The 16,447-nt window shown below is 46.3% G+C and overlaps 1 protein-coding gene across 5 annotated transcripts in view; it reads left to right on the top strand.

Annotated features, from left to right (window-relative positions):
• Positions 1-1,373: 1,373 nt before the first annotated feature.
• KLHL14 (kelch like family member 14) overlaps positions 1,374-16,447 on the top strand; it is a 67,441-nt gene continuing 52,367 nt past the window's right edge. The window contains exons 1-2 of one of the 5 annotated variants that reach the window (XM_065053426.1): positions 1,374-1,947; positions 3,603-4,585. In XM_065053426.1, the coding sequence (XP_064909498.1) occupies positions 3,648-4,585 (938 nt within the window). In that variant the 5' untranslated portion in view covers positions 1,374-1,947; positions 3,603-3,647. Of the gene's footprint in view, positions 1,948-2,285; positions 4,586-16,447 lie in introns of those variants that run through there. The other 4 variants (XM_065053425.1, XM_065053424.1, XM_065053423.1 and 1 more) reach the window with 4 other exon arrangements.

Here is a 16,447-nt window from a genome sequence, read left to right as displayed (position 1 = left end):
GAAGGGGCTCGTGGCTTTCACATCAGGTACAACTTTCTCTAAGCGCTCATTCCAGTCTCCTTTCATGCACATTTCATTCAAGGGCATCCATTCCACCTTTTTTTTTTTCATTTTCTTTTTTTCTTTTTCTTTTGTTAGTTTGTTTTGTTTTGTTTGGGGTGGTTTGTTTGTTTTGGTGGTTTTGGTTTTTTGGTTGGTTGGTTGTTTTGGTTTTGGTTGTGTGGGGGTTTTTTTTGACAATTGGAGGTTTGACAACAGAGGAACAGAGCTATAAATGTGAGAGTGCAATATATCATGAGGTAAAGTGTGGAGAACATGTCCTCTACCAAAATGCCCCTTGGTGGAAAGAAAAAGCCCTAAATGCCTACAATGAGAATTCCCTCTACTTCTTACAACTGTAAAGGAGCAAAAACCAAAACAAAGCCCCAACCCGTGGGCTGTGCTGTGCACGTTACTAGGCTATCAGCTATGGCAAAAAGTTGAAAGGTTATGTTTGTGAAATAGCAGCTGCTTTTCTGCCATTTGATTCAGGTTTCTGCATTGCAAAGTCTTGAAACCAAAAGACAAATCTGACAATATGCTAATCTCCCAATAAAAAAAAAAAAAAAAAAAAAAGTGACTTCTGAACCCTTATCTGTTGAAGAGCTGACAGTGAAGTTCAGAGACGGTTGTCTAACCAGACAAAACGATAGAGAAAATATGCCTTCAAACAAGATCATAAATCTTGAACAGTGCAGGGGAACAAATGTAAAGGGAACGTTTTACCACTAACACCATTTAGTAGCCTCACTTTCTTTCTCTCCCTTCCACCCCTCCAGCCTCATCATACTTGCAAGAAAGGAGGATGTATCCTGTCAATGCAATAATATAAATACAAGGCGGGTGGGGTGGGGGTGACAATATATCGGGTACTGAAATCAGACATTATTTCCATCACATCTGGGGTGCAGGGGGAGAGTAGAGACACAAAACAAATACTGTGCAACCTGAATACAACAGACTTACCCCCACCCCCCCAGCAACACACACACACTCGCACACAAAAAGTTTGCATATTGCACAGGGTGCTTGAAGATCATAAATCTATGCATGAGAAAGATGTAGTGGAAATTTTTGGGGGGATTAGAGTTTATTTTTGTCATCTCTGTGAGACAGCTACTCATTCATCCAGATCACAGCTAAGAAAAAAGCTGGTCACAGAAATTAGCAGTTTCAGCTCAGCAGCAAAGTCGCCAGCCTGTGAAGGCAGAGAGAAATTGACTAATTAGCAATGCGCACTAAAACTTGACGGTTCTTTATAGAGAGAGAGAAGAGAGAGGGAGAGCGAGAGGGAGGGAGGCAGAGAGGAGGGGTGGGGGGGGGCTCGCTTTTTCCCCTTCTTTCTTCCAAAGATGTTTGAAATCGCAGTCATTTACGCTCGACAATTTTTACAATAGCCTTGAGCCATAATTTTGCGAGTCTCTCCAGCATCCATCCCCCTGTATGGTCTCTCTCCACTGGCCATGCACGACCGTTTCTCTCCCCAACCGTGGATTTCCTATTACTCTCGTTACGACTCACTGAGCCCCAGGCCCAAGGATAATGATGTGTTGTTTCTTGGTAGCATAATTTGTCACACGTACATTTTTTCTTCTTCTTCTCTTGCAGAAAGCTCTGTGCTCTCTCTCTCTCTCTCTTTCTCTCTCTCTCCTTCTCTCTCTCTCGTACATTTTCTTGCTGTTGCTAATTCATGGTGATCAAATGATGTACGACAAAATAAATTGTAAAGAGTGACTGCTCCGAGTTGGGAACCAGAAGGTTTTTTTTTCTTTCTTTCTTTTCTCTCCCTTTTTTTTTTTTTTTTTTTTTTTTGGAAGGAGCGAGCAAACCTTTAAAAAGGAAGGACAATTGATTTTTTTGGGGGGGAGCTTAAGTGAACCTTTACTTTGGCAGCTGGTTGTGGAGCAGGTAAGTTTCTGGCCTTGTGTCTAACCGTCTCTGTGCATTTTCTTGTGTCTCCTGATTTGTTTGTTGTTGGGGGAGAGGAAAGGGGTGTCTGTGTGTGCGCTGGAAGTGTGTGCGGGGGGAGGGGGGGGGCAGTTGTGTAACGAACGCGTTTGCAGAATAAACTCCGATTGCAAGAAATGGGCAAAACGAGGAAGAAAGAAGGGGAGGGAGAAAGAGGAGGAGAGTGTGTGTGTATGTGCGTGTGTGTGTGTGCATGTATGTATGTGTGTGTGCGGTGGGGAGGGGGGATTGACCGGGTCCACTTAAAGGGAGAGGCTCCGGGAGGTTTCTGTTGCCGGCGGCGGGGCGCGGAGCGGGGCTGAGCCGCGCCGGGGCAGGGGAAGCGGCTGGAGGGAGCCCCTCACTGTGTCGATAAATCGGGCTGGGGGGGGGGTGAAAGGAGGCAGAGGAAGCCCAGAGCTGGCGAGGAGTGACTGAGCGCGTTGCAATGGCAGGAGCAGATCTCGGCGGGATCCCGCTGAGGAGGAGGAAGAGCGGTGGCGGCGGCGCTCCGCGGGGCGAGATGCGACCAGCGCGGGTCGGTGGCTGCGCAGTCCCCGTAGGTGCGGCCGCAGCTCGAGGCTACCCCGCCGAACCCCCTCCCCGGGCCGGGCACGGGGCCGAGGCAGGGGAGGCGCGGCGGGGCCCGGCCGGACCGGGGCCGCCGGGCAGGGCCCTGCTCCCCGCCGCCCCCGCCCGCCTCCCCCGTCCTTCCCCCAACATGAACTTCACGTAGTTACCGGAGTTACGGCAGCGGCGCCGTCTGCTGCGAGGAGAAGCGAGACAGGCAGGACAGCAGCGGCGGCCCCTCGCCGGGCCCGGGGCTGACGCTTCCACCCCTCTACCCCCCCCCCTTCTCCTCCTCCGGGGTGCGAAGTATTGCACCCCACCCCATAGTGAGTCCAGGAGCGGGGCTCAACTTCGGTGCCGGCCAGCGCCGGTTCCCCGGGTCCGGGCACGCCGCCCCCCGGCCCCGGAGAGGAAGCAGGTCCCGGCACCGCCGAGTTGCCAAAGCGTCCAGCGGGGTCGGGGGCTGGCGGCGGGCAGGGCTGTTCGCCTCCCGGGCAGAGTTTCAGTCACTTGGTAGTTTCTCTGGGCATCGCGGAGTTTGGGGGTGTGGGGAGGGAGGAGATCTTACTTCCTGTGTGTTCGATTGTTTGGGTGGTTGGTGCGGGTTTTGGTTTGTTGTTTTTGGTTTTTTTTTTGTATGGGGGGGGGCGGCTCAGCTCTGAAAAAGTCCCCAGTTTCCTCGCTCCTCCCCTGAAAAGCAAACCGGTGTGCACCGAGGAGGGAGGAGAAAGGGGTTGAGTGTGTGCATGTGAGTGTGTGTGGGGGAAAAGACGAGGAGAGGGGGACGGGGGTGGAAAAAAAAAGAAAGAAAGAAAAAAAATCTCCAGCCCTCCCAAGTTGCGGCTCCTCCAAGCGAGCCCGTCCGTACCCGGGCCGGGGGGGAGCGGCTCGGCGGGCAGAGGGGAGCCCGTCCCTCGGCCGCTCCCCCCCGCCACCCGTGCGTACACGGCCGGGATGCACCCTCCGGGCCTCTAAAGCTCTGTGTTTATTGATGTGTCGTCCCGTGTGTCCCCCCACCCCGCTCTCCTCCCCACCCCTCTGCCCAGGTTGGAGGAGGGTTTAAAAGGCAGGTGTGTCGGAGGCCGCTCGCCATGTCCAGATCCGGGGACAGGACCTCCACCTTCGACCCCAGCCACAGCGACAACCTGCTGCACGGCCTCAACCTGCTCTGGAGGAAGCAGCTCTTCTGCGACGTGACCCTGACGGCCCAGGGCCAGCAGTTCCACTGCCACAAGGCCGTGTTGGCCTCCTGCTCCCAGTACTTCCGATCCCTCTTCTCCAGCGGCGGCGGGAGCGGCGGGCACCCCCACGCCCTGGGGCTGGGACCCGGCGGCCAGGACGGGCTGGGGGGCCCGCCGAAGGAGCCGCCGCCGCCGCAGCCGCAGGAGGAGCCAGGCACCCCGTCTTCCTCCCCGGAGGACAAACTGCTGGCCAGCCCGCGGGCCATCAACAACCTGGTGCTGCAGGGCTGCTCGTCCATCGGGCTGCGGCTGGTGCTGGAGTACCTGTACACGGCCAACGTGACCCTCTCGCTGGACACGGTGGAAGAGGTGCTGTCGGTCAGCAAGATCCTGCACATCCCGCAGGTCACCAAGCTGTGCGTGCAGTTCCTCAACGACCAGATCTCGGTGCAGAACTACAAGCAGGTGTGCAAGATCGCCGCCCTGCACGGCCTGGAGGAGACCAAGAAGCTGGCCAACAAGTACCTGGTGGAGGACGTGCTGCTGCTCAACTTCGAGGAGATGCGCGCCCTGCTCGACTCGCTGCCCCCCCCCGTCGAGTCGGAGCTGGCGCTCTTCCAGATGTCCGTGCTCTGGCTGGAGCACGACCGGGAGACCCGCATGCAGTATGCCCCGGACCTGATGAAGCGCCTTCGCTTCGCTCTCATCCCGGCGCCGGAGCTGGTGGAGCGGGTCCAGTCGGTGGATTTCATGCGCACCGACCCCGTCTGCCAGAAGCTGCTGCTGGACGCCATGAACTACCACCTGATGCCCTTCAGGCAGCACTGCCGGCAGAGCCTGGCCAGCAGGTGAGGGGGGCGGCGGGGAGGGGGGACCTTTCCTCACAGGCGTCCCCTCGGCGGCTCCTGGCCGCGGGAGGCCGGGGGAGCGGGGAGCCCCCGCAGGGCGCGGGGCCGAGGCAGCGGCGGGCAGGGACCCCGCGGGGGCCGGGCCGGGCCGGGCCGGGCCGGGCCGGGCGCCGTCCGGCGGCGCAGGGAGCGGCGCGGCGGCTGCGGCCGGGCCGGGCGGCAGAAGCCCGCCCGCGGCAGCGGCTGGAGGGGGGCGGCGGTGCCGATCTGCCCGCCCCCAGCACCGCCAAACTTTTCGTCCCCTCCCCTCAGCCTGGCGGGGCCGCTGCGGCCGGGGGCGGGGGGGGGTGGCGGTTGGCGCCGCGCAGCGCCTGGCCGGCCGCTGGCCCTTCGTGGCGCGGAGAGCCGGCCCGGGGCGCACAGGCGGCGCTAAGGGCCGGACCCACGGCAGGGCAGCGGCGGGGCCGGAGGCCGCGTACGGGGCCGAGAGGCCTCCTCGGAGGCGGCCGGCGAGGTGGGCGGCGGCGGGGGCCTCCCAGGGCGTGGGCCCCTCGGGAGCCCGGGCGGGGAGGCCGTGCCCGCCCGGCTCTCCGGCCTCCTGGCGGGCTGGCGGCGATCGCAGCTCCCTCAGCCGTCGTGCCTGGTCCGTGGGGCTAAGACGCGAGCAAGAGGGACCCCGGGCCCTAGCAACCTGTTCTGTATAATAATTATTTATTGTAGGCCATATTTATTTATTTACTTTCCCGCGATGTTACTTGTAACAAGGAGTTACATCTTCAGGTTGTTTTAAGCTCTGATATTCAAGTCCTAAACCTAATTAGTTATTTTCCTAAATAGCCACATTATTTGTGCGTTTCCTGGTATACCTGGTATTTGGGTGATGTCTGTAGCGTGCATGGAAACCTGTGACTTCATAGCCCTTATATCTACGACATGCCAGTTATTCTCATTTAATAAGGTAATGAATCATGATGTCAGAGATTGACAATATGAGGTTGGTAGTAGAAAGTGAAAGCACAGTGTGTAGTTTAATGAGCAGTAAATATACCCTAACTGAAGGGGGTATTTATTTTTTTGTCTTTTAAAATACGTTTATACTTCATTTCATTCAAAAATTGAAAGATAATACCATCTTTCAAGTACAGTGGCACAGTAGCGTAGAAATCAAAGCACACTTTGTATAATTCAGCTTTTTAACTAATAGGTCCATATTATTAATGACTTAGGAGGAAGAAAAACTAGTACGTTATTATATATTTTATATAATACGCTCTGTTAGCATTAATGTATTCTTTGTATCTTCATGTAATAGGTACCCCGATGATTTAACTTTGAAAATGCTGTGCCTTCTTTTATTATCTCTGGCTAGCGCTCTGTTAGTGTTTTGTTGTGCTTATCACCTTGCTGTCTAACCGACTCTCACTCCGAAATCCTACAGTAAAGGACAAATAGCGGCGTTTTGCAGTGTATTTTTCAGACGCTGTTGTTGCAGCTGATCCGTACCCTTTGCATTTCAATATTCAAAACTGTTGACTCTCAAAAATGCAAACCCCACCACCTCCTTCTCAGTGGCGATTCTGCACGCTGACGGGGGCATGCCGGGGCTCGTGTCCTGGTGGATTGCTGAGATACCAGCCGGCTTGGTTCAGTGAAGATACCTTCCAGCTTCACTGGTCCATGTCATTTGAAGGATATGTAGTGGTGTTCTGACCACTGAATGCTTACAAGTGTCATGGATGCTGCTAGAATCTGATACCCCTGGTGCTGGGAGCTGCCTCTCCCTGTGAGCAGGACTGTACACAAAAGGGACACAATTTTAGTAGACCTAGATTAGATTCTAAGTTGCGCTTACTTAATGACTTACAGGGTACTCCACGTATCACAATCAGCACGTTTTTTGTTTGTAATAGGTTTGTGTGTCTGTGAAGAGAGTGGTATTTCAGAGACCCCTGACAGTAGTGGAAGAAAACGTACTGTCACTCTCAACTTTAATGTGTGTTTAATGACAGTATCATAACTAGCTTTTCTTGATTGGGCTCTACGGTGGTGGTGAAATTGGACCAAAACTATTTAGAGTTTTTTTGTTTATAAGCAGGCATTAGAACTTACTAAAAATGTTAACATTGGAGATGTTGAAATGCTCTGTGATAGAGAATACAATTGGTATATTTTCATTTTGGGTCTTGAATGATACTCCTGGGAATTTCTGAAGGTCACAAAGGCTGGTCTTTGAATCTTAATAGTTTTAAGATTTCATCAGGCTACCTAAGTGCCTTCTTAAACATGAATGAAGAAACAAAATAAACATACCTAGCGCTATAGAGATTCCCAGACTTGTCCTTCCTATTACTCATAGTTTCTTTAAAGCTGCAGTGACAGGTGTCACTCAGAGAGTTTCTTAAGTTACAGAAGGAAATCTTAAAAGTAACTAACAGTTAAGTACATGTGCAAATAGAGAAAAAATATTAGACAGAAAAGGACTTTAAAACTTTGATTACTTTTTATGTGAGCAATGGTGACCTTGGTAATTTGGAATTTAAAGTTTAATGAAAGGTCATTCACCAGTGATTCACATGTCTTTAGAAAGAGACTAACTATTCCTCCTGTGCTGTGTAACGTATACTGCACAGTACAGTATGGGCCAGTGAGAAATACAAGCAGCACAGTGCCATAGCCATCTGCTTACTGAAGAAATAAGGAGAATTGCACTCAGAATTAGAACTTGCCAATAATTTTTCTGCATTTTTAAAACAAAAATGTATTTTTGTAACACACTACTTAAAGTGTGAACTCATAGGTACGTACATATCCATATGCCACTTTGGAGTACTTTGGAATTTGGGCTATATATATTTCTTTTAACAAAACGAGTGTAATGGGAAGCTCGAAATATGGCGATTCTCCTTTGAAATGTAACTGTAAAAATAGCACTGATTCTTTCTTTAAGCTTATTTTTTATGTGGTAAATCACATGTGCTCACTTTTGCAACGAACACAAGTTTTTGTTCTTGTCAGGGCTGGAGGAAAGCAATTTTGGATCTTAAGAGCCAGTCTGCACACTGTGAATGGAGTTATTTATAAAGTTTGTGCTACAAATGCAGGTCCTACAGCACAAGTGATGCTGGGGCTAGAAGGCACCCAGGTTGTCTTTTGTGCCACAGTGAAAAACACTATTTACCTCCAGGGAGAGCAGATTTTTTTTTCCCATGAAATTTCCCGAAAGAAGGTAACACTTGAACTCCCTCCTGCATTTTTGCAAAATTATTTTTCCAAGTGCAGCAACTAAACAATCATCATTTTAAAAGTTGAGGAATGATGTTCCTGACTTGTGAACCTTGCTGTGCACTCGGAGGCTCAGGACTTTACCAAGGGGGTGGGTTTTTTGGCTCTGATCTGGCATTCAATCAGGTGCTCAATTCTAAGCAAGTTAGTAAATCTGTTGACTTTGATCTCCCTTTTTGACGTTAATGCTGGAGCTTTCTGGCCTCTGTGATCCTCACCTACAGTAGGGCGTCAGCACACAAGCTGCTGTTAAAGCCTCTTGAGGCACAGTCAGTTTTGCCATCAGTAAGAAAAATCCCAGTTGATTTCAGCATGGACTGAATCAGGCCCATTACGGTGACCATGAACACCAGGCTTAAGTGACGTTTGTATGTCCCTAAGAGACACAGGTAACTCTGTGCTGTGTCATGTTTTCTGTCCTTCTGGGAAGAAAATGCATTTAGATAGAGAAGCGTTCATCTTCCAGTTATTTATTTGACTCTCGAGACTTCACCAGAGTATTGAGTTGAATGAAATGCCTCTGTGCTTTATTGGTAATATAATATATTTTATGCAATACATGGTATGTGTTTTCAATTTTTAAAAAAGTCTGGGTTAGAGCATCACCATGTTGCTGGAAAGAATTTCACTTTTAAAGATGAGTGAGCTAGTGAGAATTATTACTGCTTCCATGTTTACTTGCAGCAATGAAAATGGTTAAAAACACATCACTCCTATGAGACGCTGAGCTTTTAACTTTAATTTTGCTTGTACTGATGCACAATATAGCTGTAGACAGAGACCGGAGCATTATGGAAAAGTATTTAAATCACAGGACTTATTATTAAATGTTTTAACCTAAATATTGTGGCTTTTTAATAGAACATTCCTGTGATTTTATGGTTCCGCTTACCTGCAACTATTTACAATGGCTTCTGTTCCAGACAGAGATGCGAAGATAGGCTGGGTGCGGAGAAGCAGCCCCTTACAGCCTGGGAGTTGTTTGTCGGCTGCAGGACACATGCAGCTCTGCTAAACATCCATGGGCGTGTGGGCTGGTTTGCTGGCAGAGCAGCAGGTAGATGTCTGTACAGCTGCATCAGGTACCTGAAGGCAGAGGGGAGTGAGGAAAGGGGAGAGGAGAATGCAGAGAAAGAAAGAAATTGAGGTAGCCCAGGGGAGAAACAGGACATAAGTAGCGGAAGCAAGGAAGTACAAATGAGTGAAAAGGGGAGAGAAGAGCACTTTTGAAGGGAAAAAAGTGAAAGAATAGGATACTACATAGGAAAGGAGACAAGCAGAACAAAAAAAGACCTTGGCAGATAAGAGAGGGAATGAAGCAAAAGAAAAAAACCCTCGTTCTTAGCAGAGGCAGCATCTGTTGTCAATAACAGCTGAGTATTTCAGTTTCTGGTAAAGCTATTTCAGATGTGGGGGAGGAAAAATGGATGGGGATTGAGGAACTGAACTGAAATTCAGTAAGTCGTGGGCAGGAAATATGGAATTAAAAAAAAAAAGAGAGAAAAAAGGAAAATAAAAAGACAAAGAGATAAGAAGGCTAAGCCTGACTGTGCTGTTTCCTGGGTTCAGTAAAGTCCAAGCATTCACAAACCCAGCTGTTTTTCTATACTTTTGTTCCCTGGACTATTAGACCTTGGGGAGATTAGAAGTGCAAATTCTAGTCTTGCTGAAATTAATTCTAGGGGGTTTTATTTTTCTTTAATTTCAGGGAAGAGAGGGTGTCATCCACGCTGTTTAGTGTTACATAATATTGGTGAAAATGACAGTAAATTAAACAGTGACAAGTGATGAAGATGATATGACCCGTTTTCATTTGGTAGGAAGGTGGGAACTGTTGAAGAAGGAAAATGTAAAGTGCTGAACAGTGTGAGATGCTAGTATTTGTGTGGAAGACATATAACAGAGGAGATTATATATTAAATGTTATATATTATATAACAGACGTATACAGAGGAGATTAAAAATTTGAAGAATCCTTGGCAATTAAACAGTTTGCTTCTTAAATGCACTATTTGTCTCCAAATCTATCAGACTGTAGTTAGATTTGAGTTGTTTTTCCTACTGAGATTTCTGTAGGATGTCAGTAGGGCACGTTTGATGGTTGTAAAAATTTGCTTGTTTTTCACTGAAGTACATTGTTGTGTGTTCTGCTGACAGCTGCTTGCCTATCCCTTTGTGATCCTGACACCAATATTTGTATTTTTAACTAATACTTGTACTCATGGTTAATTGCAAGTGAGAAATATTTCAGACCCCAGATTAACATTCGGATAAAAATCATACCTTAAAATGTATGTGAATTAATTATTAACATTTGCATTATGGTGTGGATGAAGTGAATGTGAGGCTCCAGTTTATTTTAGTGGGCTTTGGATCGCGTATTATGTGCCTGAATTAATATGAGGAAATTGTACCTGTGCCAGGACTCCCTCAGCTGAGCTGCAGAAGGAAGACTGACACATTAGAGGCTGTGGGGAAGTGAACCACAGACCTGTAGTCAGTTTAATCCTGGTTAGTCTCACCTACTTGCCTTGCTTGCCTTATGTGCATTCATTTGCCTCTAGAGACAGGCTAGTGCTGAAGTGTAAGTGGAGAAATGTTGAGTATCCAAGAGAGAGGAAGGCTTGGAGCTCAGGTTAGGGTCAGAGGCAGCACTCTTCTCCTAAAAGGACTGCTGTGGGTCAGGACACTCCTTGGGAGCCTCCTTAAAGAGACACGTACATCCTGGCTGGTAAAACCCTTGAGGGCTGCGGTGGCACAGGTCATAGCCAGTTTCTTGTCACAGTTATAGTACTTGTTAGAACAAACATAATTTATGGAGGGCATTTAGTGGCCTTTCTTATGGGCAACCATCTTTCCAACAGCTGTAGATGAAGAAGGGATGCCAAGTACCATGTACAGGTACTTCTCTTCCCCTGCCAGCCAGTGTCCTGGTCAGGGGTACTAGTTGGGATAATCTCCTTTGTAAACTGCCAGCCCCTCCTGATTTATGTCCTTAGGTGACACATGGTCCCAGTACCTCCAGCACCTTCCCCACCTCCTGCCCTCCTTTTCTCCAGAGCTTCAGTTCCTCAAAATCCCCTACTTCAAAGCCTTTTGGTTGTCCAAAATAACTCATTTTCCCTTACCAGCCTGCCTCACAGGCTCCTCCTTGCTCCCGGGCCACTCTGCCAGATAGGGCTCTTCCCGAGATCCAGCCTAGCTGGGCTTCACCTTCCACCTGTTCCTTCTCTTGAATCCTCTGCTGCCATGGCCCCTGGCCCCTTGGTGCCTCTTTCCACCAGGCTCCCTTCCTCACCCACACCAATGCTGACTGCTCCAGACCTCTCAGCTTGGGCTTCCGGAGGCTGCTGTGGCTGGTTGGGCTGTGCTGCTCCTTGGCTTTCTGTCACCCTGCCTCTTCTACCACTTGAAGCAGCTTTAAGTATCTGCATCTGCTTGTCCAAACTCTTTTTCCAAGAGGGGAAATCTTCCACTGGATTTCAAGGCACCTTGTTCTAGAGGGAAAATTAAGTTAAAAAAGATAATATTACTAAGCTGCTCAAACTGAGGGCGAAGAGCCTGGAAAAATGGGAGCTTCTTCCTCAAATGCTGTACTTAAGCAAAAATTCCCACTTCCACCACCTGCAACTGTCTGTGCAGCTCCTTACAAATCCTGAAAGAATGGAGCTGACTCCCATGAGGTCCTGTGCTGTTCTTGCTCATGCTTTGGCAGCACAATCCAGGACTGTCCTGTCAGGGAGAACGTAGGTCACACGTGGTGCAGAGTCTTCTGCATAAGGAAGTTCCCTCTCAAACAAAGTCCTCTTGGTATGAATTATATATGTTTTACAAATGGAGTGTGCTGTAGAATGACAGTGAGCATCACACACACCTGTCTTGACTGCCTGTGTGTCCTATCTGAGGCTTCTCTATTCACTCTTCGCCTGATGTGCATCCCCTTCATGTGGAGAGAGGAGATAGAAAGGAGAGGGTCTTTGAAGGCACGTTGTGGCCTGGAGTCACTATAATTTTCTCCTTATGGGAGAAGAATACAGAGGTTCTGACTCTGTAACTGCTGAGCAGTAAATGGAACAGAGCTGAGACAGTGTAATTGTTTGGATTTGTACTTGAAGAAAAAGTACGGCAAGCCTTGGGGACAAGTGGAGTGAGTAAAGCAAACGTAGAACACAAAATCGACAGAAAATAGTTGACTGGGAAAAAGGCTTTGGTTCTGTTAAACTCACATTATGGAAAAAATCCTCATAATGTGTACAAACACTGTTTTATCTTTTCAAACAGCTCCTGCTTTCTAAAAATCAGAGCAGTTGTCTAAATCACAACAAAGTTTGTTATCCTTTGCAAAGTATAGCCTTCATAGATTGAGCAGGAAGCTAATAGGAATCCTGAATTAAAGTTGTGAGCTGGACTTCACTGCTCTGTAAACATTTCTCCTGCTGATTTTGGTGAAACAGATCCTGTCTGGTATTACAGGTTCACCAAAGGACCATCTAAAGAAATTAAATATGAGAAGTTCATGTTCATTAGTAGATACTTTCTGGCATCATTTTTCATATTTGCTGCCTCCCTGCAATTTTCTTTAAAGACTGTCATGCCTAGTACTTAGTAGTCAACACTTCTTGCTGTATTCTTGGAAAGCAGACAATAAACTTTGAGCAAATATTATCAGCTGCCAAATTCAGTGGAAGCAGACGGTTCGCAATGAAACTGGAAGTAAGTAGAAGTTGGTGGCACAGTTGGTTCTTTCTGCCTTCCCTGACTGCTGCCTCCTTTTAGGAAAAAAAAAAAAAAGCAGTGGAAAAGGTGACCAGTCATAGTTTGGGTGACACAGCAGCAAGTTGTGTTTCTTCAACTCGGTTTCCTAAGGAAAAGAAGCCTCAGCTGGGGAGAACAAAGCCTCTGATGCAGAGACATCCTGTCATCATGGGCATATAGAATTAAACAAAAAAAAAAAAGAGGACCTTCTTCAATTTTCACAGTCTGAAAATCAAAAAGAAAACTTGGTTGAAATTTCCTAGGGGAAAAATGAGGATTTCACCACCCTGAAGCCTTCTATAAACACTTCCTTTTTACCATCTGTGTCTAAAACAAACAAAAAATCCCACAAAAGCAAACAAACCCTGACAGAAAAACAACAGAAACAAACTAACAAAAAACAAGGAGGTGGGGAAGGGAAAGCAAATTGCAAAAGCATCCAGCTTTGACGTTGTCTTTAGTTTTATTTTTGAAAGTGCTCAGGATCAAGGGAGTTTCTCTAAGGTTTTTGAGATCTTCCAACAGTATGGAAAATCAGTTGTTCGCATAGTTTTGCCATTAAGATTCATTACATGGGAGGTTTTGTGACTCATTTACCAACATAAGCTTTGCTAGTAAAATTCCTTTGATTCAAATCCCTTACAATGTTTCAGACAAGTCACTGTGTGGCTCGTAAGGATATCTTCAGCATTCATATCTCAGTGAGACTTGTTTTCAAATGATCTGTTTGTGTAGATATTGTCACTATAGAAGTACTGTTCATGATCTCACATAGGCAACACATCTATTAAAGCCTGTCTCAACTATAAGGAACAAGCGTTGTGTACTAATACAGCAACCTTGGCAGGACTCCGTACGGGAAAGCTACTGAGCATCTTTCTGGGGAGCTGCACCAGTCTCCTGTCAACATGAAGAATAAACTGGTAATACAAGGAGACAAAAATGAGAAGGACATTCCTGTGTGTTCCTCCCAAAGCAACGCTGGTGGTAGATGCCACTCTTCCAGTATAGCTGCCCATCCATAAGCTGCCAATTAGTTCAGAGGCTTTTGTGCCAAGAGGCAAGGAACATTGCCTTTAGAAATCTTCCAGCTAAAAGAATACTCTAACTCTTGAATATTTACTTAGAGACCATTCCACATTAGAAATGGCAGTGGTATTGGATTCAGAAAGAAAAATTGGGTATTCAGAGCTCCATACAGATTATAAGTTATTTTAATATAGGGGACGGAAAATCACCTGGCAAATGTAGGAATAAAGGAGACATGAACTTGTCAGGTAACTTCGCAACAGCTGAGTGTGGCCTGTCAGACAAAAGGTTCACTTACCCTTAGATTTCTGCTTTTTAGATAGAGGCAAAAAGGGAAGATTGTTGGAGCAAACAGTGACTTTCCTTTTTTTTCTATGCATTTATTATTTTTTTTTTTTTAATAACATGGGACAAAGAATAAAATTCTAGTGGATTCAGAGGACAAAAACAACAATCAATGTCTGCAGCAAATCATTCCAAACTTAGTATTTATATTGCTAAACTTCAGTCTGTCAGTGGTCAGCAACATGTGTTAAGCGAGCAGGAGAGCGGGTGTCTCTTGGGCATCACCGAACCTCTTCAGTGAACATTATGGTGAGCTCTACTGCAAAGGAAGCTTGTGCTTTGAGTCTTCTGCTAAGCATGCACTAAAGTGAATTATAAGACTCATTGTGAGGTATAATATTAATAGAAAGTTTTTTCACGTTCTTTCAAGTGTGCCTTGGGCAATAGATGTGCCATAGAAGACTCAGAAAAATCTGGTCATAAAGTGACATTCATACATTCAGCATATTTTTGAACATATTTTGTACCTAAGAACTAAATAATTGCTTGGTCATAATTCGCAAGAGACCTCCACCTGCTTTAAGTTTTGACAAAATTGAGATATTCTTTTAGGTCTGTACTTTGCCCATAAGAAGAAAGATATTACTGGTGGGTCAGAGTTTCAGCACATGTCTGACCTGCAGGACTTGGTCTGGTAAATGTGAGGTCTCATATCCTTCCCCTGGCAGTGCTATAGGGTTAAGAGATTCTAGATAGCTATTCACCTATAGATTGTGATGTCCGTTAATTCATTTATTGTGATAACAAAACCTCGCAAAATTTCTCCATCCAAAATAATTTTTACATCGCATCTTCTGGCTTTCATCAGGTTCATAGTTAAATTCCTGGGTAATTATACTTCCTGTCTATTAAACATGTGTTGCCAGTCATGGCTGTCTTTGCAGTCAACCGCAGAAGCCAAAATCCATTGAAATAAGCAGTCTTCATGTGACAGTTTTGTTGCGCTGAAATGCCTATCCAGAAGTGGGGAAGGTGACTGTCAAAGATCTCATCACATGTTCTGTGATGGCAAAACAGTTTCTTCAGTCACGGGTAAATGGATGCTTGCAGCATCAGTTCAGATTTGCAGACTGCAGCTAGATTCCCCATTAAATTTTTATTGGACACAATGCTCCTTCAGATGCTTTTTTAGAAGAAAAAGGTTGCGAAGGACTGTTGTGGTTTCTGAAGATTAGATTAAGTCTTTAGAGATAACAAACAAAAGGTCTTCAACTGAACTGCTGATTGGGACAGTATATTTGTGTCTTTGTTACCTTGAGATCAGTATCTAAACCTCACTGCAACATTTTGGTTAATATGGACACTTTTTCTGACATTCTTGCTACTTCTTATTTTGACAGTACCACTATGTGTCAGCCACCGGTTTCTCAGATCCTTTGATGTAATGAGATTGTGGATTTAAGTAAAATTCACCACTCATTCACCTGCTCTTGCTGGACCTGGGCTGGTTTTCTGGCTGTTTTTGTTTGCACCTGAGTTCAGTGAGCAAACGCCTCAAGTTCAGTTTGGCTGTGCTGCGTTTGAGGTCAGCACTCAAGGCTTCCCATGTCTGTGAGAGCCTTGGTCTGAACCTGGCTCACTCCATAATCAAAGCCATGGTGATAACCTATATTTAAAGAGAATCAGTTATCCAGATTTTTTGTTTTATTGTAGCCCTGAGTTAGAGGAAAGTATAGTTGGATAGTCTTTTTTTCAATTGTTTACCATGATCACCTGTATGTCCAAGACGCACCTTTCTTACTGATCTGTAACACTACACCGAATGCATTAAGAAACACAGGACTATCACATCATCGTTTTATTCTTTCTATTTCTTTGCATTCACTAATGCAAAGGGGAGCTTTATTGCATTGTTTGAAACTGGAAGAGTCTGGAGCCAGCCTGTTGTTTGAGGCTTGTTTTCTTGCCAGCCTTGGTAGAATGAACTTCTACTAATTGTCCAGATAAGGAAAACCCATCAGTGCAAGTTTGATGGATATGCTAAGAAACAATATACAGTAAGAGTATTTCCCATTCATGCATTTTCCATTAACATAAGATTATCAAGGTTGCAAAAGAGCTTTGGGTAGGAGTGGTTGTCAGGAGTATTGAGCTCTGTTTCTGTCTTTTCTGCTGATACCTTATGAGTTTATAAACTCTGTTGAGCTCAGCATCTTGCCCTGTGTATTCGCAGTTAGTTTAGACTATGGGCTAGTGACCAGAGTTTTAGAGCTGAATCACATCTGCTGCTACCTTTGAAGTGAGCAGGATTTAGATATGTTGATGGGTATTCGACATCTCTGAAAATGAAGCAACTTTCATGAGTTATCGAATTCCGAGGTTGGTGTGCCTGAAGGAATTGTACAAATTTGAAAATATTGACTTTAAAATACACTTTGGTTTCCCGTCTTCCAAGTAGACAAAATAAATTTCCCATCACATGGGGTACCCAGGAACTTAATTAAGGTGAAT

Source organism: Columba livia, chromosome 2, assembly GCF_036013475.1.
Source record: "Columba livia isolate bColLiv1 breed racing homer chromosome 2, bColLiv1.pat.W.v2, whole genome shotgun sequence".
In the NCBI taxonomy this organism is placed as follows: domain Eukaryota; kingdom Metazoa; phylum Chordata; class Aves; order Columbiformes; family Columbidae; genus Columba; species Columba livia.
The sequence above is the reverse complement of the archived record's forward strand: the minus strand, read 5'-3'. Positions and strand labels throughout refer to the sequence as shown.